Source organism: Prunus mume, linkage group LG1, assembly GCF_029339155.1.
Source record: "Prunus mume cultivar Tortuosa linkage group LG1, ASM2933915v1, whole genome shotgun sequence".
NCBI classification, from domain to species: domain Eukaryota; kingdom Viridiplantae; phylum Streptophyta; class Magnoliopsida; order Rosales; family Rosaceae; genus Prunus; species Prunus mume.
In genome coordinates, this window is record NC_142698.1 from 3,469,629 (window position 1) to 3,495,802 (window position 26,174).

General features: G+C 37.7%; 5 protein-coding genes across 7 annotated transcripts; 2 read left to right on the forward strand and 3 right to left on the reverse strand.

Annotated features, from left to right (window-relative positions):
* The first annotated feature begins 2,089 nt into the window (after window positions 1-2,089).
* LOC107881746 (uncharacterized) lies at window positions 2,090-4,293 on the forward strand. The gene is made up of 4 exons (XM_089042396.1): window positions 2,090-3,032; window positions 3,117-3,201; window positions 3,273-3,368; window positions 3,854-4,293. The coding sequence occupies exons 1-4, from the start codon at window positions 2,197-2,199 to the stop codon at window positions 4,262-4,264; spliced, it is 1,428 nt and encodes a 475-aa protein (XP_088898522.1). The 5' UTR covers window positions 2,090-2,196; the 3' UTR covers window positions 4,265-4,293.
* A 2,660-nt stretch (window positions 4,294-6,953) lies between these two features.
* LOC103343823 (uncharacterized) lies at window positions 6,954-7,478 on the forward strand. Its single transcript, XM_008247464.2, has one exon. The coding sequence runs from the start codon at window positions 6,954-6,956 to the stop codon at window positions 7,476-7,478; it is 525 nt and encodes a 174-aa protein (XP_008245686.2).
* Window positions 7,479-12,743: 5,265 nt separating this feature from the next.
* On the reverse strand, window positions 12,744-13,340 carry LOC107881128 (uncharacterized). Its single transcript, XM_016794225.2, has 2 exons — window positions 12,921-13,340; window positions 12,744-12,837 (listed from the first exon to the last, which is right to left on the reverse strand). The coding sequence occupies exons 1-2, from the start codon at window positions 13,232-13,234 to the stop codon at window positions 12,744-12,746; spliced, it is 408 nt and encodes a 135-aa protein (XP_016649711.2). The 5' UTR covers window positions 13,235-13,340.
* A 343-nt stretch (window positions 13,341-13,683) lies between these two features.
* LOC148920717 (protein FAR1-RELATED SEQUENCE 5-like) lies at window positions 13,684-14,544 on the reverse strand. Its single transcript, XM_089046915.1, has one exon. The coding sequence runs from the start codon at window positions 14,542-14,544 to the stop codon at window positions 13,684-13,686; it is 861 nt and encodes a 286-aa protein (XP_088903041.1).
* A 2,394-nt stretch (window positions 14,545-16,938) lies between these two features.
* Window positions 16,939-24,435, reverse strand: LOC103330776 (G-type lectin S-receptor-like serine/threonine-protein kinase B120). Of its 3 annotated transcripts, XM_089044027.1 has the most exons (8): window positions 23,983-24,121; window positions 23,025-23,858; window positions 21,365-21,463; window positions 21,088-21,290; window positions 20,780-20,990; window positions 20,450-20,687; window positions 20,196-20,346; window positions 19,627-20,086 (listed from the first exon to the last, which is right to left on the reverse strand). In XM_089044027.1, the coding sequence occupies exons 2-8, from the start codon at window positions 23,776-23,778 to the stop codon at window positions 19,772-19,774; spliced, it is 1,971 nt and encodes a 656-aa protein (XP_088900153.1). In that variant the 5' UTR covers window positions 23,779-23,858; window positions 23,983-24,121; the 3' UTR covers window positions 19,627-19,771. The 3 variants fall into 3 exon arrangements, with proteins under 3 accessions (XP_088900154.1, XP_088900153.1, XP_088900152.1); XM_089044028.1 differs by lacking the exon at window positions 19,627-20,086 and adding an exon at window positions 16,939-17,268 and having other exon boundaries at window positions 23,025-24,435; XM_089044026.1 differs by having other exon boundaries at window positions 23,025-24,433.
* Between the last annotated feature and the right edge of the window lie 1,739 nt (window positions 24,436-26,174).

Sequence of the window (26,174 nt, forward strand, 5' to 3'; positions counted from 1 at the left end):
GTATATGTTAAAAAACGAATGAAAATAAAGTCAATAACATGTCAATAATGATATGAATAAGGTAATGGTGTTGAATTGGAGGAGGCCCTCAAAACCTTCCACATTTGAAGCAGTGCAGAGTGCAGATTATCTCTCTAGCGCTAGAATATATATAAGTTTTGAAATAAATATTATTTCCGTTGTTACTAAATTTGCCTGTTAAAAATGAGAACAGATAATAATAAACTCATGAATAAAAGTGCAAAGCATTTGAAAAAAGGTTGATCTATGACGATTATGGCTGACTGAAGAAAAAGCTAGAAAGAAAGAAGGATGTGGCAATGGCTTAGCGAGCAGATAGCATAGCAGATGCTTTGCTTTGCTTCCTTCCACTATCTTTCTTATTTATTTATTTATTTTGTGTTGTGTATGAGATGACAATAATTGTCATGTGTGTGAAGTGCAGAACTTGCCTAGATTGCACTCACACTCACTCATGCATCAACCATTGATTGGAGTTTGGATCCATAAATAAAACACATGTTATTGCTTGTAATTCACAGAATCATTGCATTAACAGGTATTTGCACAAAATATGTCATATTGCTTTGATGATGTTAAAGTCTGTGATCAGTAATCCCTATGCGCATGTACTTTGTAAAATTTGTAATGTGCTGGTTGACTAGTTGTGTAAATACCATTGTGATTGTGCAAATACGTGGTAGTATATGTGTTCACGTTATTTCATCTTGTATTTTAGGAAATGGGATCCAACGTGGAGCTGGTATGGCCAGAGTCAGAGGCATATTCCTCACGGGTGAACAACTGCTCACATGCAAATTCATCCCTAGCTGTAATTCGAGTGAAGTTGAGTGCCGAACAATTAGAACAATTCAAGACATCATGCTTTGGCCATCTTCTGAATATAGATAAGATTCAGTTTAGCGGGCAGATTGTGCATGGGGTTGTGTTGCGTAGAGTAGCGGGGCAGGGTGTGAAAGACTTGGATGAACTGAGTTTCTTAATAGGGTGCGACGTTGCTCAGTTCACTCGTCAGGATTTCTGTTTGATCTCGTGGCTTCGTTTTGGGAAGTGCAAGTTTCAGAGAGAAAGTGATGAAATTAGACTTCAGAAAAGATATTTTATAGACGAAAGAATTACATGTAATGCTTTAGAAGAAGCATTTATGAGGTGCACAGAGGAAGATGACGTCTACAAGCTAGCTCTTGTTTACTTTGCCGAGTTAGTGGTTTTGGGAAGGGATAAACATTTGAACATCAATCTAAATTACCTGACCCTTGTAGATGACTTGGATGCGTTCAACATGTTTCCATGAGGTTCGGTGTCGTTTGACAAAACCCAAGACAGTCTGTTTTCTGCACCAACAAAGTATGTGAAAAGCTTTGAAAATGAAGAGGGAAGAGGGAAGGGCAAAAGTAAGGTAACCGGAACAAGCCGGAGAAATGAGAATGGCAAGAAGGATAACCATGGTGAAGTGCAAAGGGGTGGCTGGAGTTTTAAAGGTTTCACGTATGCTTTCCAGGTACATGGTAATAATGTTCATGTCGTTATGTTTTGTTGACTTTAAAACTTAAATAATAACTTGTGTCCTGTGAATTGTGTAGATTTGGGTATATGAATTAATTCCTAGAATGGCGGACCTGAATTACTGCAAGGTTGTTGATCCGACAGCTCTCCCGCGTATTTTGCGATGAAGAACTACTACGTCTGTTCCCGAGATGAGAAAGTTGAACAATTATTTTTTCTAGAGCAAAGAGGTTTGGTTTGCAGCCCTTGGAACTATTTATAAGATTAAATGAAATTATAAAGTAGAATGATTGCATATGACTCTTGTCTGCTTTTCTGAAACGATCGATTCGATTCTGGCGCTATGTCCAAGTGAAGAGGAAATGAGACAATCATATTGGAGTTGGCCATAGGGTCCCCTGTTGTTGTCTCGGCAGAGTCAATTCCTTCTTCATGTGCTGACCTTGATGAGTTGAACAAGGCGGTAAGCTTGTTGAGGTCCGAGTTATTTCAAGTAAAGCGGAAAAAGGACGTCCTTGAGTTAAAGGTCATACGGATGGAAAAAATTTGGACCACTGTTTAGGTCCTCATTTTGAGCAGGAAGTGAGAAGGGACATAGCTTTACTGAAAGAGAGGACGAATCGTTGTGTTGTGTCACATCTATTTAAGGGATATGAGGAAGTGGATGGCATGCAATGGGATGAAGGGCCAAGTAATAGAAATGAAGGAGAGGAAAATGAAGAGGAGGACATTGAAGGGGGTGAAGAGCCAAATAACAGAAATGAGGGAGAGGACAAGGAAGAGGAGGGGATTGAAAGGGGTGAAGGGGCAAGTAAGACAAATGAGGGAGAGGAAAAGGAAGAGGAGGGGATTGAAGGGGGTGAAGTGCCAAGTAAGAGAAATGAGGGAGAGGAAAAGGAAGAGGAGGGGATTGAAGGAGGTGAAGTGCAAAGAAAACCAAGGGAGGTAGAGGAAGCTCAAAGGAAAAGAAGTAAGGGAGAGCAAGTGAAAATAAAAAGCAGCAAAGGAGAGGAAGCGCAAAGAAAGAGCATTGAGGGAGAGGAAGAACTGCAAAGAAAAAGCAGTGAGGGAGAGGATCCAAAAAAAAAAAAAAGGAAGGGCAAGGAAGTGAAAAGACAGAGAAGTGAGGAAAAGGAAGTCCAAAGAAACCAATGTGAGGAAGAGGATGATGAAGTTATGTTGGTTGGCGATGACATTGGCAAGAGCACAGAGGCGACAAAGGTTGAGGTTACTGTCGGGGACATTGATTTGGATCAACCTACAGCTGTGTTATCTCAGTTGAACGTTTGGTTGAATGATGAAGGTCAAGGTGTGGAACCAGGGGTCCAATTATGGAAGAGGAAGAGGATTATTCCTATGTGGAAGATGGTTGAAGCTAGTGAACTGGTTCAAAAAAATTTGCCAAAGACAACCCGACTTCGGAAATTAGACCCAATGAAAGCGATTCCGCATGATGATATGGTGAAATTGCTGAAACTTTGTTCGGAATGGCGCCATAACCCAAAGTAAGTCCTTTGTTGTTTGAGATAGAAGGCATGAGTGTATATATTTTTTAATTGTTGTGTTCTAAAACTTTTTTATATTCATAGTTTGGTGATGCAATTTGGCAACGTGGAAGCTGAGATTGAATTCTTCGCTTCCCTCGTCAAAGCTGATGGTTGGCTGAAAGGAGATGTAAGTTTAATTGATTATGCATTTGTTTGAATGTGCATAGATTATGAGATTGACAAGGAAAACATGTGCAGCACATTGATTTGGGCTTGTATCTCATCCGGAAGCGACAACAACAGTTGGAGGAAGTAGAAATATCGGATTGGACAACGACCGATGTATTTTTTATGGTATGTGATGCAGGATGCATAGGACCTAAATTGTTTAGTTTCCTAATTGATTTGTTAGTTTCCTATATTCTTTAGTTTTCCAAATTCCTAGTAGGATTTCTAAGTTAGTTTTCCAAATCGTATTAGGATTTCTAAGTTTCCTATTTTATTAGGAATAGGATTTCTGTTTTACCTGGGGATTGTAATTCTATTGTCTCTAGGTTTTAGTTTGCTATAAATACCCCTATGTAGTTCTTTACAATTCAGATTTGAATATTGATTAAACATTCCTTTAAACTCTCTGATTGCTGCCTGCCTTCTACCTTTTCTTCCCTTCAGCTTTTCTTATCTGTTCTGTCTTATTGCTCTAAGTGTTTAAACTAACACACCCAGGGATGTGCTACATCAGTATGGCATAGGCCTTGACGAAGTGCAGTTAATAATTACAAATTATCCATACTTGCTTTGTGGAGGTGTTTAACCATTGATTGTTTTCTATTTCACAGAATCACATCCATACTTGCTTTGCGGATAATAAAAGGAAAAAAGAGCAAGTTGGGTGGAAAATTAGAACCAGTTTACTGAACGTTGTAAATGGCAAGGTTCCGGCTTGTGGAATGGATTGGCAGTACACGTATAAGGTGTATGTACCTTGTATGTTGCCAAAATATAAGCATTGGGTGGCTCTAGAGATTGATCTGATTCAGTGTGAAATCAAAGTCTACGATTCAATGGTTTCACTCATTCCAGATCAGAGCTTAAAGGAAGAACTCGGCCCCCTGTCAATTACGATTCCAAATCTTCTGCACACCCTCGACTTTTATGAAGAAGGTGTTTACGCGAACGAGTGCACCCGAGATTGGTGGTGTCCATGGCCAATACATCGTGTGGATGTTCCACAACAGGCTAATCAGTGAGCACAACTTTTTATTTAATTTTATTACTTTAATTTGTCAATTACGTTAGAATGTCATTAGTTGAATTGATCGAGTTCTTGTTTTGCTTCAGAGGCGATTGTGGTACGTTCGTGTTGAAGTACATTGAGCTGTTGAGTGCTGATATTCCTTAGCTACTTGCACCTCGCAAAACATGCCATTTTTTCGGTTGAAGTTGGCTGCAGAAATTGCACGGGGAGATGCTTACATGTCATGATATCGGTTGAACTTGGTTTAGGCACATGATGATTAAATAGGTTTTGGGAATGTCCAATTTCAAAGTCATGTAAATACACAATAGAGACCCATGGGTCCTTTTCGAATTCCACCTCTGCTCCTGAATTCTTCTTCGTCTTTCTCAATCTTAGTGTATTTGTGTACAGAAATTTAGATTTAAGTTACTGGACAATAACAATTAGAACCAAAATAGTGGCAAACATTATAACGGATGCATGCTTTCATTTCGATTAGTGTGATATTACGCTATGTTTATTCTCATATTGTGCGAAATGTATATGGAGCTGGTTGCAGAGCATAGAAAAATGAAGAATCTGAAATGGAGATGCTGAGGGTTGGTGAGGAGAAAAGTAAATGGATCTGTAAATCTATTGCACGGGGGCAATCTAAATGGATAGGCAGATGCGTTTTTGAAGTTAGACACATGCCATTACCATACATAGAATGTGCATATGAAGTGTAAAGTTTTTTTTTGATGTAATGAAACAAACATTGGTGCAATATTGGCCTAACTCCTTCACGACATTTACCTAACCTCAACCAAACTGCATTGAATTGGGATTTGAAGACTGCATATGTGAATTGGGATTTGAAGAATGCATATTCACATAGGGACTGATGGCTTTTTAAGTGTATTACATCATTGCAAAGTGATATGTCATCATTTATCCAAGCCACCATTCCAAATATCAGATCTCAATCTTTAAGCCGGCAACAGACAAACAATATACACACAATAGACATGAAATATACACGCAATAGACATGCAATATACATCAGTCCCCAATTACATCAATCATAAGGAAGTCGTATTGAATAGGAAATTCTACTTAACAGTAGTTCTTCCTAGTAAAACAAAGAATAAGGACCATTTCCCCCCTTAAATCTAACTTGAGTCCTACTTTTGCCCCCAATAAACATGCAATATTGGAGCAATAACATGCGATATACATGCAGTTAATAAACCTTCAATAAACATTCAATATCATGCGATTTACATGCAGTAATCAATCAATAAACAATCTATATACACTAAATAATTTTGCAATCTTCAAAAAAAGGGTATTGTCTTAGTATTGCATCGTATTGGCCCTGTATTATCATTTTATCGTCTTCGTATGACTTTATTTTTGTAAAGTAAGTCTAGGAAAGTTTTTACTGGGTTTCTGACAAATACATGCTTTTGTTTCAAACAATAATTTGAACTCAATGCCAATCCACCTATTTGAAGAACAAAAATTACAAATTGGGTTTGAAAAGTCATTGGTGGTGCGTGCAACATGTGTTTTTGGGAAGAACTTTTACAATTCTTGAAACCGTGCACTTAATTGGTCATTAAAAGAACAAATAATATGACAATTGATACAACTAATAAAACTAATACCAAGTCCTTAATGGACTTCAGCATATTAAGCACTGTAGTATCATACGTGTCAGCTTGCTGATATGCTTCAGAGGTCACATCAACCCATTCGAATCCATCGCAACTGGTGGCTCCCTAATTGCAGGCATCATATATGCAAAATAATTCTGTCAGACTTAGACCTAGGATATTTTTTTCACCCACATACATATTCTGGAAATGAGAACTTACATAGGAGGTTAGACACTTCCAAAATGGCTTCCCTCGATTTTTATCTGATTTTGAAACCCGAAGCACCATTGCAGCTCCACAATATTGACACCTCTTTGTTTGAGCGGGAAATGACGACATGTTGAATCTTATCACTTGTACCTCTTCTCAGTCAGATCTTCTCACTAAAACCTCTTCGGACTTATACCTTCTCAGTCAGACCCCTTCACTCATAAGTCATAACCCTAAACTTCTCACTCAGCTCTCTCTCATCTCTGCCCAAATCGAATTATATCCTTCTTTTCTGTGTGTGGGTGGGTTGGTCACGATCTGCACACCTGTACCGTCAGAATTGTGACACCTTTTACTCCGAAAAGCCATATACTATTTCACTACTAAATATTAATCTTACAATTGAGGGGACACTGCTTTAAATATATTATTTTCTTTATATTTCATTAAGGCAACTAGTTGGATAAGAATCCGTCATTTACTAGGTGTAGTGTGGTGTGGGAAAATGAAAAAGTATCTGATGGGACCTTCTATCCTAGTCAGTAATCCATCACATTTGTATTAATGAATTTAATGGCGGGAAAAGCCTAACAATGGCTATGGAAATAGGTTATTAATTGACTTTTGGACGGTTTGACTCCCTTTGCATTTCGATGACGTTTTCCCTTCGCCTGTCTTATGTTTTGGGTGTTGGGTTCAGTTTCTTCAAAAAGGGTCAACTTGGAAAAACCCCAAGGAAACACCTTTTCAAAACAGTGCAAACAGAGGTTAAAACAAACCCAAAACCCCGTATATTCTCATTTCTCCCCTCTTGCAGTCCTCTAATCGTTCCATTCCAAAAATATTTCAATGAATTCGAAACATTACACTACAGTCGGAGGAAAGAGAAGGAAGCATCTCCATCTGGATGTGCCTCAAGCCTTCATCCCGGAATTAGCTTGGTTTAAAGTGATGTTATACGTGGCAACCCAATCATCGGAAGATCTCTTTCGTATGGCATCTGTGTGTCCATTGTTCAATAGGTTGGCAAACACTCCACAAGTATGGAACACAATTTCAATGGAAAAGTACCAAGACAATCCTAACTGGTGCTATGCCTCAACGCAGGTCCGGCATTTCGTGGAACAATGCAGGGCTTGCGAGAACCCTGAGGCGATATTTAGAGAAGCGTTAGACCTGTTTTTCAGGCGGGGTAATATGGAAGCATTGTCTGGGATGCGCGTTGCAGCCACGGCAGGCCATATGGAAGCGGCATATCTAGTTGGACTACTTGGCATGTCCGGAATTGGTCAGTCAAAAGATGATGCATTACAATTCTTGTGTTCTTTGAATCAACGTAACAACATTGATATGAAGGAACCAGGGATGCTTTGAGACGACGATTAAGCGGACTTTTCTCTGTTGGAAGACATATCGTAGATATGTTTCACTATGGGAAGATTAAGTTCAATCAGTGCAGCGCTTGTAACAACAACGACTGGTGTTTTGTTATTCCAGGCTGGCCTAGTGAAGAAAAGATCAATCCTGCCTTCTGGACTTGTTGCAATCGATGCAAATGGCACCGTGAGAGTGTTTTTTGGTTCAAGGTGATGCGTGTTTATGTTGTGCCAGGGAATCCATACCCTTATAATTAGTTGTAGTATGTTTGTACGGTTTTTATGCGTGTCTATGTTCTACAAATGTTGTTTTCCATTTCATGTTTTAATCTATTTTGTCTGGTGTTTGTTTGTGCTGTCCTAAACCGTTTTATATATAAATGTATAATATTTGTTATATAGTGGAATTATTACTGACATAATTGACGGCTACGAATGACATTTTACTGACACAGATATTTTGCACAACTACAATCTTAATATTTGGTAAACGAAAATGCATGCATGAAGTGAGTATGTGTCGTTTCAACGGTTCTTGGGAATGACATTTTCCCACTTAGCATATCTCAAATGATTGGGTTACACGTTTCTTAAGCAAAATTTGAACAGTGAAAGACTTTGAATAATTATTTCCTGATGTTGTAGAATGGATGGCTTGTATATTTCCATTTTTTGTTTGAAAACATCCCTTAAACCTAAGAAAGAAAAACCATTAACAAATTGAAGAAGAGAGAAACTGATTAGCACCAGAAATGGTCTATTCACACGGAAAATAAAAATAAAAATAAAAATTTTGAGTAAATATAAATAACAAATGTACAAGCTAAAAGTAATATAACAATAATAATAAAAATAATTTTGGATAAATAATAATAAAATACTAACGTAGCGTAACCATGAAACAAGGAATTCAGGAGGAAGATGAAGTCTCAATGAGCTCGTAGCAATTTTCGGAACATTATTGTGATTTTTGTGTATTTAGTTATGAATTTTCTAAGAAAAAGTCATAAAATAATAATTTAGGGTAAAAGGTAAGGATGTGGCCATGTTGACTGACGCACACTTGTCAAGGGTGAAAGGTGAGAGGTGAGATCGCGCCATGTGTCCATTTGGCAATTATTTTGGCTTTTTTAGTGCAAAAATCTTTGAAAAAATGCAATAAATAGTAGAAAAATCCTAAAAATGCCCCGAAAAATACTCCGGCCTCCTTGTGACGTTATAAAACGAGAGGGAACCCATAAATCATCCATTTCGCAATTAAAAATTCAAAAATGATTTACATAACTCACTTTCCTCTTAACCCTAAGTATATATGTTTGTTAACTTTAACTTCAATAACCTACTTCAACAAGCATCTCCCGTTAATATTCGTAATTGTTTTTTAAATTGCGTAACCACTAATCAGGGAATTCAGCAAGGGAGATGGAGTCTCAATGAGTTCGTAGCAATTTTCGGATCGTTTTTCTAATTTTTGTGTATTTAGTTATGAATTTTCTAAGAAAAAGTCATAAAATAATAATTTAGGGTAAAAAGTAAGGATGTGGCCATGTTGACTGACGCACACTTGTCAATGGGTGAAAGGTGAGGGGCTGAGATCGCGCCATGTGTCCATTTGGCAATTATTTTGGCTTTTTTAGTGCAAAACTCTTTGAAAAAATGCAATAAATAGTAGAAAAATCCTAAAAATGCCCCGAAAAATACTCCGGCCTCCTTGTGACATTATAAAATGAGGGAAACCCATAAATCATCCATTTCGCAATTAAAAATTCAAAAATGATTTACATAACTCACTTTTCTCTTAACCCTAAGTATATATGTTTGTCACTTTAACAAGTATATTTCCTTAATATTCGTTATATAATTTGTACTAATACAAGAATTAGTTCCTTTCATATATAAGGATGTAAAATTATCTGTTTTGGTTATAATAATGTACATATATAATAAATGCACCACTACTTCGAAGCCATCATTGGAACTGTGCATGCGCCTAGAGCTTTGAAGACGTCAGACATAGTCAATAAGTTGTCCATATGCACCTGCACCTAGAGTTTTCAACACTTCGGCGGTATTCAATAAGTTGTTCTTATGACGCCGCATTGGGAATCAGTAATATATTTTCTATCATGTCCAATCGCATAAACATATAATATAAAGAAATAAAGCAATAGTAGGAGATGAACCAGTACAAAAAACAATATATAACTGGTACAAAATAATGCCATAACCTTGTCAAAAACCACTCACACATGCTTTTCCATAAACCTTACGCTAACATATAATACATAAAGGCAACATGGCATATGATGCAACCATGTCCAAATCTGATACGTGATCACAAAAAAATGGACATGGCAGCAACATATGACTGAAGTAGATGGGCACTTTGCATCATGTTATCGTAATTAAAGACATCAAAATATTAGGTTGAAATCTTCTATAGTAGTAAGCATCAAAATAGGTTTGAAGCAGAGTTTAACGAAAATTCCAGTTCCTCTGATTTGCCTCTACTCAAACACGATAACCAAAATGGTTACTTCCCTTGCTGAGTATATTTGTTAACGTCGGAAACGGTAATAGATGACCAATCAAACCCGGGTACGACGAGTTTTGCATACGACCGGAAGTAGTCGAATCCAGCTTGCATCACACGCTTCTTTGACTCCATTGCATTAGATGAGTTCTTGTATTTTTGAACAGCTACACTCCGAAGTCGTTTGTGTCTACGCTTCATGCGCTGCAACTTCGCCCTATCCAGATTGGCCTGCCTTTTGTCATCTTCAATTTGGCCTTCAACAAATTCCAAACGTGCCCTTGCCCTTTGGATTTCATCACCAAGTTGAAGATGCCTCTCCTTCCAGAAAGCAAGAACTCTTTCAGACTCAAAACTTCCAACAAAATGGTCATTCTGTCTAGGAAAGTGACCTTGCTTGTCTGGTGACTCACTTGCGTTTCGAAGGCGGTCTTTGTTTGGAGGGGTGTTTATTATGCTCACATCAAACTTGGTTAGTAAATCCATTCAATGGGGGGAGAGAGTTTCTGTGGAGGAGAGAGTTTCAGTAGATGGAGACAGATTCGAGAGGAGTGAGTTTTTTGTGGAGGGAGAATTTTTATGAAGGGGGTGATAGTAATACCAATAAAAAAGGGTTCTCGCAAAAAAAAAAAATATTTGGTTGACAATGTATAAATGAACAAAGGTCTCATACAATCTAAGTTTAATCCTAACTAGTTTGTTTAGTTTGGTTGGGTTCACTAACTAGATGTCACTTCCATTGAGTTTCTTTCAACCACTAACAGTGGTGTAAGGAGAGTGTGAGGTTGACATGCTTGAAAAGCAAAACCTGACACCTCTTTTTTTAAAATTGAAATAAAGTAGATATGTTGACTACACGCAAGCTTTGGTATGTTGGTCTATAAAGCTATGTTCCATATCTCAAACGAAATTGCATCTGCAATCCTCATCCTCTAAAACAAATAAGATTATTCAAGCATGTCAACCTCTTCAGGCGCCAACAACACTATCGAAGATGAAAAATTGGAGTCGCAGGTTCCGTTTCCACGTTGTACTCGCCGACCCCTTCCATTTTCAACATCATTTGGGAGTGAGGGGGACTCCGATGATCCATTAGAGGCAATAGATGCAGTCAGTACCAAGCTGGATTATAATTTCAGACTGATCAATTCATGGCACGAGAAATGTGTTGAAGACGAGGCCATTTTGGCTGATCTTAACATTAGAGTGAACAAAGCGTTCTCCCAAAAGAACAAGTACTTGAAGCTGAGTCATAAAAGGAAGCTGAAAGCTGAGGAGTTGGATGCAGTAATGAATGATGAAATTAAAGGTTGTTTGATGAACCATATGCGATGCGAAAAGCACCACAGTGAACTGGAGTTGGCATTCAGCGAAGGATTCGAAAAATTCCGAGCATTCGCGGCAACTACTCATACAAGTTATAATTGGGACTATGTGTCCCCTAATGCTGTGAGAGAGATACTAGAAGATGGTGGTGACATGAATGAGCATGAGCACGTCAAAGCTGCTCGGAAGAAGCCGACCGATACGACTAAGTGATTGCGGCTACAGCTGTTCTGTTGGTTGGGGGTGATCATGGTATTGCACAAATTAGAACTATATTCCCTTAATGTCATTATCTAATATAAAATAATACAAATATCAGTTTCATTTGCTTCATATATAATTATTGGGACTATGTCTTGCAAGTCATCATGTGTTCCTTCTGTGTAACATTATATTTTGCAAATATGGAAATATTATTCAATAAGCAGTCAATATCACAGCACGTTGGGAATCAGTAAAGCCCCATTATCATGACACGTGAGTCATAAGTAAAATACCATGTGCTATACATTGTGTAGTGAATGGTTTATGGTTATGTATATATAATAAAATTCCAAATATTGCTGAATATTTATTTTGTCTATATCACTGGGGACATGAGTGACCATAAGCACGTGAGACGTGCTAAGAAGAAGCTGACCAATACGACCTAGTGATTGTGGCCACCGTTGTTCAGTTGATTGGGGAGATCGTGGTATTGCTAAGAGGGAGCACATAAAATGCTTTGCAATCAAATTTTCTTTTGTGTGTGGAATTATGAGTAGTTCAAATGTTAGTGTACCCTTTAATATTACCCAACCATTCGAAATGTGATTAGCTGCAATGTACTTTTTTACACGTTGCTTTCTAATCTTTCTATTCCAACAAAGTGCTTGAAGTATCCTTCAGTTACGAATGTTTGCAAAATCGTGCACCTAATAACCAGTCCAACTCAGATCTTAATCATTAGTAAAACACTAGAACATAACATTCGCAAAAAGTGGGTGCTGCTACAAATGATGCGTGCTGCTGGAAATCATTACTGGTAATGGAAACAACAGCTGGCTGCTGAAAATGCTGCATTAGCCTGTCATATAATGAATGAATCTCTGTTAAAACATAATTCACCATAAACTACCCATTTTACAAGGTAAAAGTCATTGCTTCTTCACATAAATCAAAATTTGATGCTTTATCTAATATCTATGAAAATTTCTAAATAGGGAGAAGATGTAAAATTAACATGTGTCCAAATTTCATGCAAGAATGAAACCAAGCAAATTTTCATTTCAATTATCAATGGACATAGTAAGAGCTCATCGGTGGACATGAACAAAAAAATAATAATAATAAAACTGCATCTAGAAAGCTTCACCTGATCATCAGTCTTCATAATAACCGGGCTTCGTATAATAGAAACCTAAATCATTGAGTTGGTCCGTGCATCCTGTAAAATTCGTCGAATAGTGGGTCACTAAGATCTATTGGAGTTGATTCGTCATTGTTCGACGGTGATGTCCTGCATAAACATCAAACAGAAGCACATAAGAACTTTACCTATTCAAATTTTAGGTCTTATTATAAATAGTGTTAACATCTTACGGTGTGTTCAAATTTCTTGGGCATTGTCTTCTATCATGACCAATGTGTCCACACTCCCGACAGTGTCTAATCCCTCGCTTCATTGCCTTTTCCTTTGCTCCCGTTACTCGTTTCGACCCTCCATTGCACCTTACTCTCTTAGGGTCTTTCATATATTGTGTTTGAGAGCTGGACCCTCCAACTTCGTTATTACTTGGTCCATCCTTCAACAACTTCAACTTCACCCGCAAACTTTTTAGAGTCTCTGACAGTAGCTCACATCCTTCTTCACACATTAATGCATCCTCAACCACATCTGAAGCAAGTCGGGACATTGTACTCCGCTTTATTAAAAGACCAGGATCTGCAGAGTCTTTAATTTCGTTGCCATTTGCATCTGACACCAATCCAAATTTCGCAGTTTTCTTCCACCTCTTCAAAATGTATTTTATCGGGCATATATTCAATCTGGTCCCTTCTGAACAATGCTAGGATGTGCTTGCAAATAATTCTAACAAATTCAAATCTTTTGCAGCTACACGATGCGTGGTCAGAATCTTTGACATATACGACTTCTGCCACTCTTGTTTCCCAATTTTTCCTTTCGCTCACATTAAAGACAACTTTAGTAGCATCCTCTGTTTTCAGCTCTAGGAAACATGTTGTACTTTGTATTAGTTCTTGCTCAAACTTTTGAAACATTGTCCTTGTGTACAAGGTAGCCATTTGTTTGTTCATTGGCATCGGTAGAATACATTGAGCCACTTCAAATGCATCTACGTGATCAGCAACTAACTCTTTTTGACGTTTGATGAGAAAGTGCCCTCTCAAATCTTATTATGAAATCCATCAACGAATTTCTCCTTGATATGTATTGCTTGAAGAAACCATGAGAACATTCCACTCTTTGGCTGCTTGACATTCCAGCGGCAAAAAAGTGTCGTGCGTAGGCTGGAACCCAAGATTCCCTTAAATCAAACATTGAACTTAGCCATGGATGGTCAGTCAAACCAGCCTTTGTAACCACAATATTCCATTTTGCATCAAACTCATCCTTATTGTCAGTATCCCATATGGCTTTCTGGAATTCACCCCAATACTCCTTATAAGCAGAATGTGGTAACTTAACAGAGAACTTTGATGTGATGTGCCATATGCAAAGTCGATGAAATGTTGTCGGGAAGGCTATTGAAATCGCTCTGCTCATTGCCGCATCTTGATCTGTGATGATCGTTTTAGGTTCGCCACCTGGCATGGCTTTCTTAAACTCCTCAAACATCCAAATAAATGACTCAGTCGTTTCCTTGCTCAAAAATGCGCATGCTAGGACAATTGTTTGACCATGGTTATTAACTCCCAACATTGGTGCAAATGTCAAGTCGTATCTATTCGTGTTGAATGTGGTATCGAATACAACAACATCTCCATAAAACCCGTACGCCCGTCTAGAAGTTGCATCTGCCCAAAAACATCGACTAAACCTGTTATCGCCATCTCCCTCAATCTTGAAATAAAAAGCCTCATTTTTTTTCTGTTCAGCCATAAAATACTCGGTCACTAGTTCAACATCGTGGTTCCTCAGCTTCCCATTCACACTACATTCAAGATTGTAGATATCCTTTTTGATAAAACCGATTTTATCCATTCCTCCGGATTGCACCTCGAAAATACTTACCTTCTGATTAATGGGAATATTAACCGAACCCAACTGTTTTGTGAGTACTTTTGTAGAATCTGAAATACGACGGTGTGATCTCAGTAAATGCATTCTTCCTGAGGGTGTCATCTTATGATTGTGTCCCTCTGCAAAAAGAGAGATGGTATACTTCTTGCTCCCATGTGTCTTCACAACCACAATCTTAGCTTTGCAATTGCATCTACTTATTCCCCGCTGTCTTTTTCTCTCCCGAATTTCATCATTCCGGTATGCACCTTGTTTGCAACATACAAATTCTTTTCTCAGAATCTCTTTCTTATTTTTCCCCCAAAAGCTGGAATGAAGTCGAATACCAAAGCCAGCCAAGAATGCATATCTATTATAGAAATTATAAACGAGGTCAAGCGAGTCGAACTTCATCCCAGCTGTTGGTGTTTCGTCATTTCTTACTTCAGGAATGTAAACCCTCCCATTAGCTGTTACAGAGTCATCACTCTGAGCCCCCAGACATTTTATCCACGTATATTATTGATCTACTTTTATATTACTGCATAGCAAATGTTAATTCATTAATCAATCATTACTGCATCACAACTTATCAATGCATTCCACTTACACAAAACATTGCCCAAATTGACACAATACACGCATAGCCTAGCTTGTTGGATTCTGATTACACAAAACACAAGCAAAATTTAATAATAGTTACGTCATCTCTTGTGAAATAATCTGGAAAAAATAACATTAAAACCAACATGTTCAACTAAGAACTCAAATGTAATTCAAACCAGCAATTACAGAACTTCACCCAATATCCTCTCCAAATGCTTACTCCTAATGCCATTAAGCCTAAGTTTAGGATCTTTTACCTACATTTCATAATTTTCCAACCCCTAAAAAAATAATCAACTAAGTATATTGAATATTCATAAGGAAATGACGCATTATTGATAGCAGAGCAAATGACGCATTATTGATGCCACAAAAGACAAATTTCTCACCCTCACAAAAAGAAATCAAACCCAACAAAATCAATCCAGCAAGAGTGAACTTACCTCTCAAAGTCAAATGACGCATTATTGATAGTAGAGCAAATGACGCATTATTGATGCCACAAATGACAAATTTCTCACCCTCACAAAAAACAAATCAAACCCAACAAAATCAATCCAGCAAGAGTGAACTTAACTCTCAAAGTCAATCGGGAGCTTGAAGTCAGTCAGCTTCAAAGAATGTGGTGGACATTAGAGAGGATTCTTTCGTAGTGGAGACTCCATCTCTGCCAAAATCGAGGAACAACTGCAGCAGCACGAAAAAGAGATATGCTACTTTGCTTTCATCTGGAATCTCTTCTTGAACGAAAAAGAGAAGGGGTTTTCACTTGAATCATAGAATCAAAACAGGGCAATAGCTAGGTAAAAGCCATTAATCATCATACCGAGGATACCATAGATCGCAAGCCTACCAAGGAGCTGATGACAATGGAGCGATTATAGAGTTTGGGAGCTTTGGATCTTTCTAATTGTGGATTTGCATTACATTAAAAAAGAGAGGATTGTGTTCTTGAGTTTTTCACAGAGAGGGAAAAATCTTCAGCTGAAGTTGGGTTTTCAAACGGGTCCGATTTCAACCCGGTTCTACATGCACCCTCTTTTAAAAACTCACCGTTGGATGAAATCCAACAGCTCTTACATACCCCACAAAAAAACCCCTTATAACTTTCCACTCACTATAGAAGCACTCTCTAGTCTCAGGGTTCTTGGTTGGAGAGTTAAAGGCCCACTAATAACTTTGGGCATTTAAGGCCCATTAATAACTTCGGAGACATATGAGGAAATCTTGGAAATTTTTAGAATTTGTCATGATTTTTGGGTAGCATTTGATCTCGATTGATTAATATTACAAATTTGACCTTCGGATATAAACATGGGGAAATTATCAAAAAGTCCTTAAAATCCAAGATGCTTCTAAACCCGTCCTGATTGCTTCCAAAGAAAAAGACTTGCAAGTCTCGTTCCTTTCACTCCACAAAAAATAATGCATTTTTGTAATGTGTATATGAATTTGCTTTTTTATTTTTGGTGTATATGAATTTGGTTGATTGTTTGTGTGCATTTGATGTGATGTGCATATAATGTGTAAGTAGAAGTGTCGAAAGGAAAACAATATTGTATATAAGGGAGGGAGAAGTCCCTAAAGTGAGAGCATTAGGTGATAAACATTTATAAAATAAAATAAAAAACAGTGGTAAACATAATTTTCTCATTCACACTTGCATTAAAGCGCAGCAAGGAAGAGAAATTGGCACAAGGGGAAGAGATATCGACATTGGAGTCAATACAATATAAGTGAAACCCTAAATTTTCAAAGATATCGTTTAGCTAATAGACGAATCCTCTATCGTCCAGCAACTGTGGTATTAGACAAGCCATTTACTGATATAATTTGCAACTCCCTTCTACTTATATTTACATCAGACACAATAACATTTCTTATTGTGATGAATGCTGGCCTTGTAGGTAATGGCAATGAAATTGTTTCAGTGGTCAACATAGATACGACGTCAGACATGCAGGGCCGATCAGCTGCATTTTCTTCCACGCATAACAGACCAACATGGAAGCATCTTAACAATTGATCTTCAGTACATGAATCCTTTAGTGTTGGATCCATTAGCTCTAGCCCCCTGCCTTCTTTCCATAACTCCCATGCCTGAAAAAATATTGCACTCATTTAATTAAGTTGTTGAAAGATTCATGATATATATGTTCACAACTCAAAAAAGAAAATGTTAATCGTAAATTTGATTTGTAAGACATACATATCCTACTATATTGAGCACGCGATCAGCATTGTAGAAGCTACTATTTCAACACTGCGGTCGCGAGACCGAGAGGATTCTGCCTTTACAGTTTTCCTTTTGTTTCAGGAAGGCGAAATGCTCCACGAAACGGTAGGAGCCAGGGCCGAAACGAAGTCCCCTCAATCAGCTTATGACGTGATTTATTAGGCACAAACATGGTGTTGATGGCTGCTGTTTGAAAGGGCCTTATCCTAGGCAGATCTTGACGAATGTTGGGGTGGATGGGAACAATGGTTATTTTCCAGTAGCTTATGCTGTGATTGATAATGAGAGTAAAGACTCTTGGATTTGGTTTTTCAATCTGCTTATTGAAGATTTAGGGATGGTCATTAGTGACAAACAAAAGGGACTTGTACCTCCCATTGAGACAGTACTTCCAATTGCAGAGCCCAGGATGTGTGTGAGACACCTGCACAATAATTTTAAGGCATCACATATTGGTATTGCTCTGAAACAAATATTATGGGCTGTAGCAAGAGCTACAATTGTGCCTTGGTGGGAGGCAGAAATGGAGAAGATGAAAAATGAGGATGAGGAAGCTTGGAAGTGGTTAAAAGAGAGACCTGCAAAAATTAAAGTAGATATTACTTCGAGTCACATTTTAAATGTGATGTTTTGTTGAATAATCTATGCGAAAGTTTCAATGCAGCCATACTAGATGCAAGGAATAAGACAATTTTGAGTTGCTTGGAGAGAATAAGGGTGTATGTGATGCTTAGGATGGCTAGTAGGAGGTTTGCATGTAAGAATTGGAGATACTCTATTGGGCCTAGGATCTTCAAGATAATTGAGAAGAACAAGCTAGGTTCATCACAATGCATTTCTAGATTGACTGGTGAGAAATTTTATCAAGTGAGCCACATTTATGGTGGAGAATTTATTGTAGACCTTAGAGCAAAGACATGCTCTTTTAAGAGGTGGAATTTATGTGGAATACCATGTCTCCATTCAATCTCAGCAATATTTCAAAGATGTGAAAACCCAATTGCTTATGTGGATGATTGTTATAAGCCCGAAACTTATATGGAGGCTTGTGAACCAGTGATTTACAACATCCCTTCAATGGACCAATGGAGTAAATGTGGCCTTCCTCCAATTAAACCTCCACTTTATAGGCAACAACCGGGTATGCCTAAAAGAGATAGGACAAAGGAGCCTTGTGAGGTTGAAATACCAACCCCCATCCCTCCAAACCATATGCCGACAAATTATATTGCCCCACCAGCCAAGCTTAGAAGAGTTTTCATTCAAATAAGATGTCGCAGACGCGGTCAAAGGGGCCATAATAGAGCAACATGTGACAGACATAACAATGAAAACCTATTTCGTGGGCTTTTCATTGAGAAAAATGAGCTCTTTAAAATAGGTGAATCAAACTTGGCATGCAGCCTGCACAACTCTCAATCTTCTCAAGGATGTGTTTTTTTTTAAGTATAGAGTAAATCAACCTGATTAATGAAGACATCAAATGTGAAGCCAAATGTTTTGAATTGTGAAATGGAGCCAAGAATCTTGCAATATGTGGACCATATCATAGCTAATGTCTTTCCTGTGAGTTTCTCAAAGTTGCATAATTTCATGCCGATTTGATGTTCAAGATTAGAAATCAGAAATGACATTGCATTATGTGATTTCAAAGTAACCACTCAAATCTTTTGAGTGGATCTCGAATTCCTCTCCAATAGCACTCAAACCCATTTGGCAACGTTGAAATTGTACTTGTATTCAAGTAGTTAAAATTCTATCATGTTTGGTAAGTTGGATTAGACTGGATATTTTCAGTTAAAAAGGACAAGAGTCCTAGTCATTATTTGGTGAGCTTAAAGTGTGTCTTGGACTAGATAAGTGCCTTGCATCCAAGTCGAAGCTAGTCTTCCGTCCTAAGAATCTAGAAGTAATGAACCTACGAATCTAAGAGTCTAAAAAAACATCAAAACACCTTTAAAAAGTTTCAATTTGAACTAATTTTAGACTCCCAAATATAATTTAAAGATTTATAAGTGGCGCATAAGATGAAGACAAGACTTGACATCTAGGAGCAGGTCACTCGTCAAATCACTCAGCACACCCACAATACAAGTGTTCACCAAACTATCATTGTGGTTGTGCTGAGTGGTTAATTGAGCAGTTTGGTAAGTTCGGGCTATAAATGATAAAAACTCAATTAAACGTCATATATCAAATACCTAGTGAATCTATACGCAATATTACCAATTAAAAAACTATGATCCATAAGAAAACCTACTTTCACAGGGAATACAACATATACAAAAGCCAAGCAATATTGTTCCAAAATGAAGGTACCATTGTAATTATGGCCCAAAGATATCGTTTAGCTAATAGACGAATCCTCTATCGTCCATCAACTGTGGTATTAGACAAGCCATTTACTGATATAATTTGCAACTCCCTTCTACTTATATTTACATCAGACACAATAACATTTCTTATTGTGATGAATGCTGGCCTTGTAGGTAATGGCAATGAAATTGTTTCAGTGATCAACATAGATACGACGTCAGACATGCAGGGCCGATCAGCTGCATTTTCTTCCACGCATAACAGACCAACATGGAAGCATCTTAACAATTGATCTTCAGTACATGAATCCTTTAGTGTTGGATCCATTAGCTCTAGCCCCCTGCCTTCTTTCCATAACTCCCATGCCTGAAAAAATATTGCACTCATTTAATTAAGTTGTTGAAAGATTCATGATATATATGTTCACAACTCAAAAAAGAAAATGTTAATCGTAAATTTGATTTGTAAGACATACATATCCTACTATATTGAGCACGTGATCAGCAATGTAGAAGCTACTATTTCTCCTACCACTCATGATTTCAAGCATTAACACCCCGAAACTATAGACGTCAGATTTAATAGAAAAAATCCCCTCCATAGCGTACTCAGGAGACATGTAACCACTGTATCATACAAAAACCAAATATATTTAGTATATATTTGTAAGTACTGATTTAGCAATGTCAAAGTAAAGGCATAATAATTTATAATGTATGATCCACTTACTATGTTCCAACAATCCTATTAGTACTTGCTTCAAGTTCATTATGTGTAAAAATTCTCGCCAAACCAAAATCAGAAATTTTGGGCTTCATATATTCATCAAGTAGTATGTTACTAGCTTTTAAATCTCTGTGAATTACTCTCATTCTTGAGTATTTGTGCAAGTAAAGCAATCCTTGAGCGATTCCTTCAATTATGTTGAACCGCTTCGTCCAATCTAGTAGCATCGCTCTGGTTGAATCTGTCCATGAAAATAGCTGGAAATGTCAGATTATTCGAATAGAAGAAATCAAGTAACTAAGATTAAAGTGATCGAGAATCTCAATTGCCGACCGAATAAAAAGTAGTCCAAACTTTTGTTTGGCATGTAGGCATAGATTAACATCCTCTCTTCCCCATGAATGCAGAAGCCAAAAAGCTGGACGAGGTTTGTATGTTGGAGTTCAGATATGAGTATCAATTCATTCTTAAACTCCAAAGTTCCTTGCCCTGAGCATCTTGAAAGCCTCTTCACAGCGATTTCTTGTCCCGTCACAAGTTTTCCCTTCATTAATAATCCATAATATAGCACCAAGTAATCAGGTTTATATTTTTCAGTTATTAATACAAAGACACTCATTTTTATTTAAAACCTCAATTACCTTATAAACAGGTCCAAAGCCCCCCTGTCCGAGCTTGTTTTCTTCCGGGAAGTTAGTTGTGGCAGCCACGACAGATGCGTAGCTAAACACAGTCAAATTATTTCCAAGCTTTCCGTCATTTTGAAGCCCGTTGACATCATCAGTGGATCTATCAGATTCCATCCATTCAAGCATTTCATTCTCAATCATCGGGTTGGTCTCCCCTGTTTAGATTAATGTTGTAAGAAAATTAAAATTTACAATTTCCAAAGCCTTCATGGATGTTTAAAGAGTCTACCTGAAAATAGTTTCCTCCTTAGTAGATAGCTCGAGATGGAAAGCACCATTACCAATAGAGCAGCGCCAATAGCCGTGCCAATCCATATCCACTTACGTGCTGCACATAGTAACACAAATGTGAAGAGATAATTCTTCAATATTCATTGTAGACATGTATAGATATACTTATGTACATGTGCCTGAAATTTATTCTTGTTACACTTTGCCTCTCATGGGTGAAGAGCACATCTGCAAGTGAGCCATTGCTCATGTACCCATACACCAAAAGCTTTTTAGCTCCGACAAGGCAATACCCAAGTAAACGGACTAGATTCTTGTGATGGGGTTTCCCAATAACTCTGATCTCAGTCTGAAATTCTGTTTCCCCTTCGGCTGCAACTTTCTTTAGTCTTTTGCAATGTTTTGAAAGGCAAGGCGTTTTAGTCATGATACGTGAGGCGTAAGCCTTTCGAACATTAATTTATTTTTTAGGTTTTAGACATAAAAACAAATTTCACTTTTGGAAAAAGCCAAAGCTTTTTCAAAAAAGACAAAAAAACCATTCAACTTTCAAATCAAAGACATGCAAATGTATTGGATTCCTTAGGAAATCTAAAAATAAATAAGGGCATTTTGGTCCATTTTTGCTTCTTTTAAAATTTCTCTCTCCTTTTGCTTTTTCCAAAATGTCCCTTTATTTTAATATGAAAAATTTATAAATAATACAACACAATTAAATTGTACTACTAATTCTTAACAATCTTTTAAATATATAATCAAATATAAGTACTAATTGTCATTTAGGCATCATAATCGATCCCAAAACATAAAATATTTATTCATACCAAAAGGAGAGAATTCTTGAAATTGATGGGAATTATTGAATAAATGTAGAAATTAGGGTTGTACTATACAATATATATTTATATATAGGTCCATGTGTTAACATATTAATTTGGAAAGAAAAAAAAAGGGTAAGTAGAATCGAATCTGCAATTGATATATACAATACATAGCATGTATTATTAACTTTATATATTAATTTATAATATATATTAATTTCATTAGAAAAAAAGGAAAGAAACAACACTGAACGTGCGTTTCATTTAAATAACCTCAGTTTTAAAAAGGCTGAAAGTGAACGGCGTCTTTTTAAAACCCTAATAAAAAATTTGACGCTGACTCTTCTTCTTTCTCGCGAGCTCTTCTTCTTCTTCTTCGGGCCGCCTCGTCCGTCTGGCCAGGCCTTGCAGCGCTTCATCACGCCTTCCCACGCCTCACCGTGCTAAACGTGCAGCTTGCGGAACAGCCGACCGCCTCAGGCGATCTCTTGCTGCCTCTCTCTGGCTCGCGCCGACGCGCGCGAAGGCATGCCTTTGAAAACACAACTCTTTTGACAGCAACTGGCTTTTGGCTACCCAAAATCAGCCCTTTATAAACTGTTGACGAGGCTCCTCTATCAAGCTCTTCCTTGAAATTATTAGTCATCTTTTCTAGCTCTTCATAAGCATATCGTCGCGGAGCCACACTCTCATTCAATTCAAGGTCACCATTCACAGCACTCATTCTTATATATGCCAATTCAAGGTCACCATTCACCACAACACAATCACGGAAATCAACAACAAAATGGATCAAAGCAGTAAATGAAAGATCAATAATGAGGATGTCAGTTGTACCTTTTTTCTTGCTTCCTGGTTGAACAATTCTAGGATCTGTATCTGGTTTTGTAGGTACACCTACCTTGATGAGAGCTCTGTCTGAAGTTCCATTGTCTCTTCTACCATATCTCAAAGGAAGCCTCTGCTTTCTGCAGTTTGTACCGTCAAAAAACACAGCTTCACAGTCACAATCCTCCAGACAGCCTTGTATGCAATCGTCTTCGTCGGATAATGTCAAACTCATATACGAACTATCTTCCCATGTTGTGTTTTCCAGCTTTTCCATGGTGTAAGTGAAATTCTCATTCCTGTTTTTGCAGGCATCCGCAACAAAGTTTCTCTCGCACCCGGATGTCTGATTTCCCGGGTTGACAGATTCGAATCTCCGAAGACATCTACAGTCAGGCTCTAGATCAATTAAGACACAATAGCTATTAAATCCGCATAGGCCTTTAGGAACACACTTTTCCTTGGAAGACTCCCACTCAACTGACCAAATTGCATTCTTTTTCAAATCATGTGAATACAAACGAAATATCCCACCTACATCAATTCTCATAAGATAAAGTTTTCCTTCATCAGTAGGAAGACCTCCATCTGTTATATTCCGAATATTCGTAGCATTCCCGTTGAGCAAGTAGAGATGGCCATCAGCACCAAAATTAAGTGTCACATTCTCTCCCTCGCGATCAGTGAAAGATGAATAAAAAGAATTAACACTGGTGTCTGGAGTATCTACAGGGTACTGAACAAGGTTTCCATCAGTTTGCATTTTGAGACGGAAAATCCCCGTTGAGTGATCAGCTTCTGATTTCGCAGAGAAAAGTTCGTTTCCTGATAAAAGGCATTGACCTGGCAAAAGGGTGTCGGTTGGATGATCAAAGCTCTGCCATACTATTTCCCGACCAGAGTTGTACAGCACGAAATTACCCGAATCGAGCATGGAAGCATAAGAAGCAGAGCCAGAAGGACTTACCAAGTAATTTTTGCCTTCTGCTGTTGGCAACGCAAGGCCGTCACCTGTGAAGAGCAAGGTGGCATTGTTGGAGACTGGTGGATCATCTCGATTCGCAGTCCACACGACTGTCTTTTGGGGAATTCCAGCAAGAAATATCCCAACAGCATAGCCATTGCCTTGCCTGTAAAATCCAAAGGCATATAGACCAGAACGAGACAGCCATGTGGAGTTGGTGGTTGGTGTTAAAGAGGAGCCTTGGCTTATATTCGACTGCATCTGTTGTGCTTCAGCAGCAACAAATGCCAAGGCAAGAAGGCATGCCAAGCAAGCCATTGAAAAATGATCTCAGTGTAACTTGTCTTCCTCTTCCTTTGTTTTTTTTTTTTTCCTTCTGCAGCACTCCAGAAAATTGGTTCCAATGCAGTATGAAGTTCTAATTCTGAATTTCTGTTTAATTTAAACCATAAGAAGATTCAAAGGAGAGATACAATAAGTGCCACTCCGGTCAAAAGTGATGGAATACTTGTCATGCGTTGACGTTGACGGAGTTTTTTGGGTCCATGTAATTAACTAGACACAGACTGAGGTTTCTCACGTGAATCAGATTGTCCCCTCAATAGGGGAGGTCTAGAGCTTCGCATGAGTTGCCCACTCAATAGAGGAGCTCGGAGAGGAGTCCTGAGCATATCCAGCACTCAATGTTGGACCATTAATTTATCTCGCTCTGGGGAAACAAGTAGGCTCGACTACTACGAAAATCCAATTGAGTCCCCTAGTAATTTACATTATTCCCAAATTTCCACCTGTAAGAATAACACAAACGTATAAAAATCCTCGACATAGACATAATTCAACAACCCAGCAGAGTAATAATCTATTTCGCTACAAATTTCATGGAGAAGTTCATAAAATGATAAGAAATAAAAGTCCTACGAAAATAAAGGTGTATGAAAGCAAGAGCTTAAGTAAGAAATTGCGGTAAGGGAAAGACAAGAAATTAGGTGTCCAAAAGATGCACCTAATTTTCTTTATAGTCAGATTGTTAACTTTCTCCTAAATTTGTCCCTAATGGTAGGTCCCAGAATTTGTGAACTTGACTTTGTGGACTTTTCCAATCGGATGTAAGGAAAACGAGTCAGGTCGTTTTCTTCTTTACATGCAATGAATCGGTCCAAATCAAACCCTTCAAGTGCATTTTTCTTCTTTGATTTTAGGGTTTTTTATGGTTTTGCTCCTCAACTATTTGTATGTTGTCAATTTAACTCCTTAACAAATTTTTCGAAATCAAGGACTCTAATTGTTTTAAAATCACCGGTTGAGGGCTTACCATCAATTTTTTTTAAAGGGTAAATTCGTCATTTAAAAAATTAAAAACCTTACCTACCAAAAATTAAACATTTAAATTTTTTTAAAATTAGCATTTAAAATTTAAAGAAAAGAAATATTTAACATTTAAAATTTTAAAAATTTCAATTTAAAAAAATCGAAATTTAGAGAAAAACCCAAAGGAAACAAGCAGCTTTCAAAAAAACCCAAAACATTTTCAAAATGGCACGAAAGCCCTTTATCTTGAATAACAAAGACATGCAAGCCCTAGGTCTCTCTTCTCCACAAAAGACGACAGCAACATGTGAAGTCCTTGTCTTTTTTCAGCAGCAGCAGTAACAGTACCAGCAGCAACAGCAACAGTGTAGCAGTCCATAATTTTAAACTTTGTTTGCTTGTACAATCGTCATGTGAATTCTTTGGCTTGTATAGTGTGTGCATGTGAAGTTCATATGAAACTTCAGAGAGTAAGAAAGATAGAAAGTTTCAGAAAGAGAAGAACTCTTCTTCTCATCCTTAGCTTCTTCTTTTCTTTTCATCCTTAGCCATGGTAGAGGTCGGTGTAATTTGTGTATATAGTTTGTAACTCCGAAGAACGAAGTACAGAACACCAGAGAAGAAAAAATCTCAGACTTACTCCTTCAATCAATAAAACTCCCTTTGTTCATATACTTTCTCTTTTCCATTTATTGTATTTACATACTCCACTACTAATACCGCTATCATCAAATATCTCCGACCACTGCTTATATCCGGTGATAACAGTAGTTCCAAAGAACATAAGCAATTAAGTAAGTCATTTTTCTCTTTTATTTTTGGTTTTCTTAGTAGACTTCTTGTCCAAAATAGGGAAACGCTGTTTATAATTATGTTATTATCTTGCT

Coding starts and splice junctions, on each gene's coding strand:
- LOC107881746 (XM_089042396.1), top strand. CDS start 2,197: ATGCAATGGGATGAAGGGCCAAGTAATAGAAATGAAGGAGAGGAAAAT. Junction 3,033..3,116: donor GAATGGCGCCATAACCCAAA/GTAAGTCCTTTG, acceptor TTATATTCATAG/TTTGGTGATGCAATTTGGCA. Junction 3,369..3,853: donor CGACCGATGTATTTTTTATG/GTATGTGATGCA, acceptor TCTATTTCACAG/AATCACATCCATACTTGCTT.
- LOC103343823 (XM_008247464.2), top strand. CDS start 6,954: ATGAATTCGAAACATTACACTACAGTCGGAGGAAAGAGAAGGAAGCAT.
- LOC107881128 (XM_016794225.2), bottom strand. CDS start 13,234: ATGTCCCGACTTGCTTCAGATGTGGTTGAGGATGCATTAATGTGTGAA. Junction 12,838..12,920: donor CCAAGAAATTTGAACACACC/GTAAGATGTTAA, acceptor ATGTTTATGCAG/GACATCACCGTCGAACAATG.
- LOC148920717 (XM_089046915.1), bottom strand. CDS start 14,544: ATGGATAAAATCGGTTTTATCAAAAAGGATATCTACAATCTTGAATGT.
- LOC103330776 (XM_089044028.1), bottom strand. CDS start 24,297: ATGGCTTGCTTGGCATGCCTTCTTGCCTTGGCATTTGTTGCTGCTGAA. Junction 20,347..20,449: donor AATAGGATTGTTGGAACATA/GTAAGTGGATCA, acceptor TGTATGATACAG/TGGTTACATGTCTCCTGAGT. Junction 17,269..20,195: donor TGCTCAATATAGTAGGATAT/GTATGTCTTACA, acceptor ATATTTTTTCAG/GCATGGGAGTTATGGAAAGA.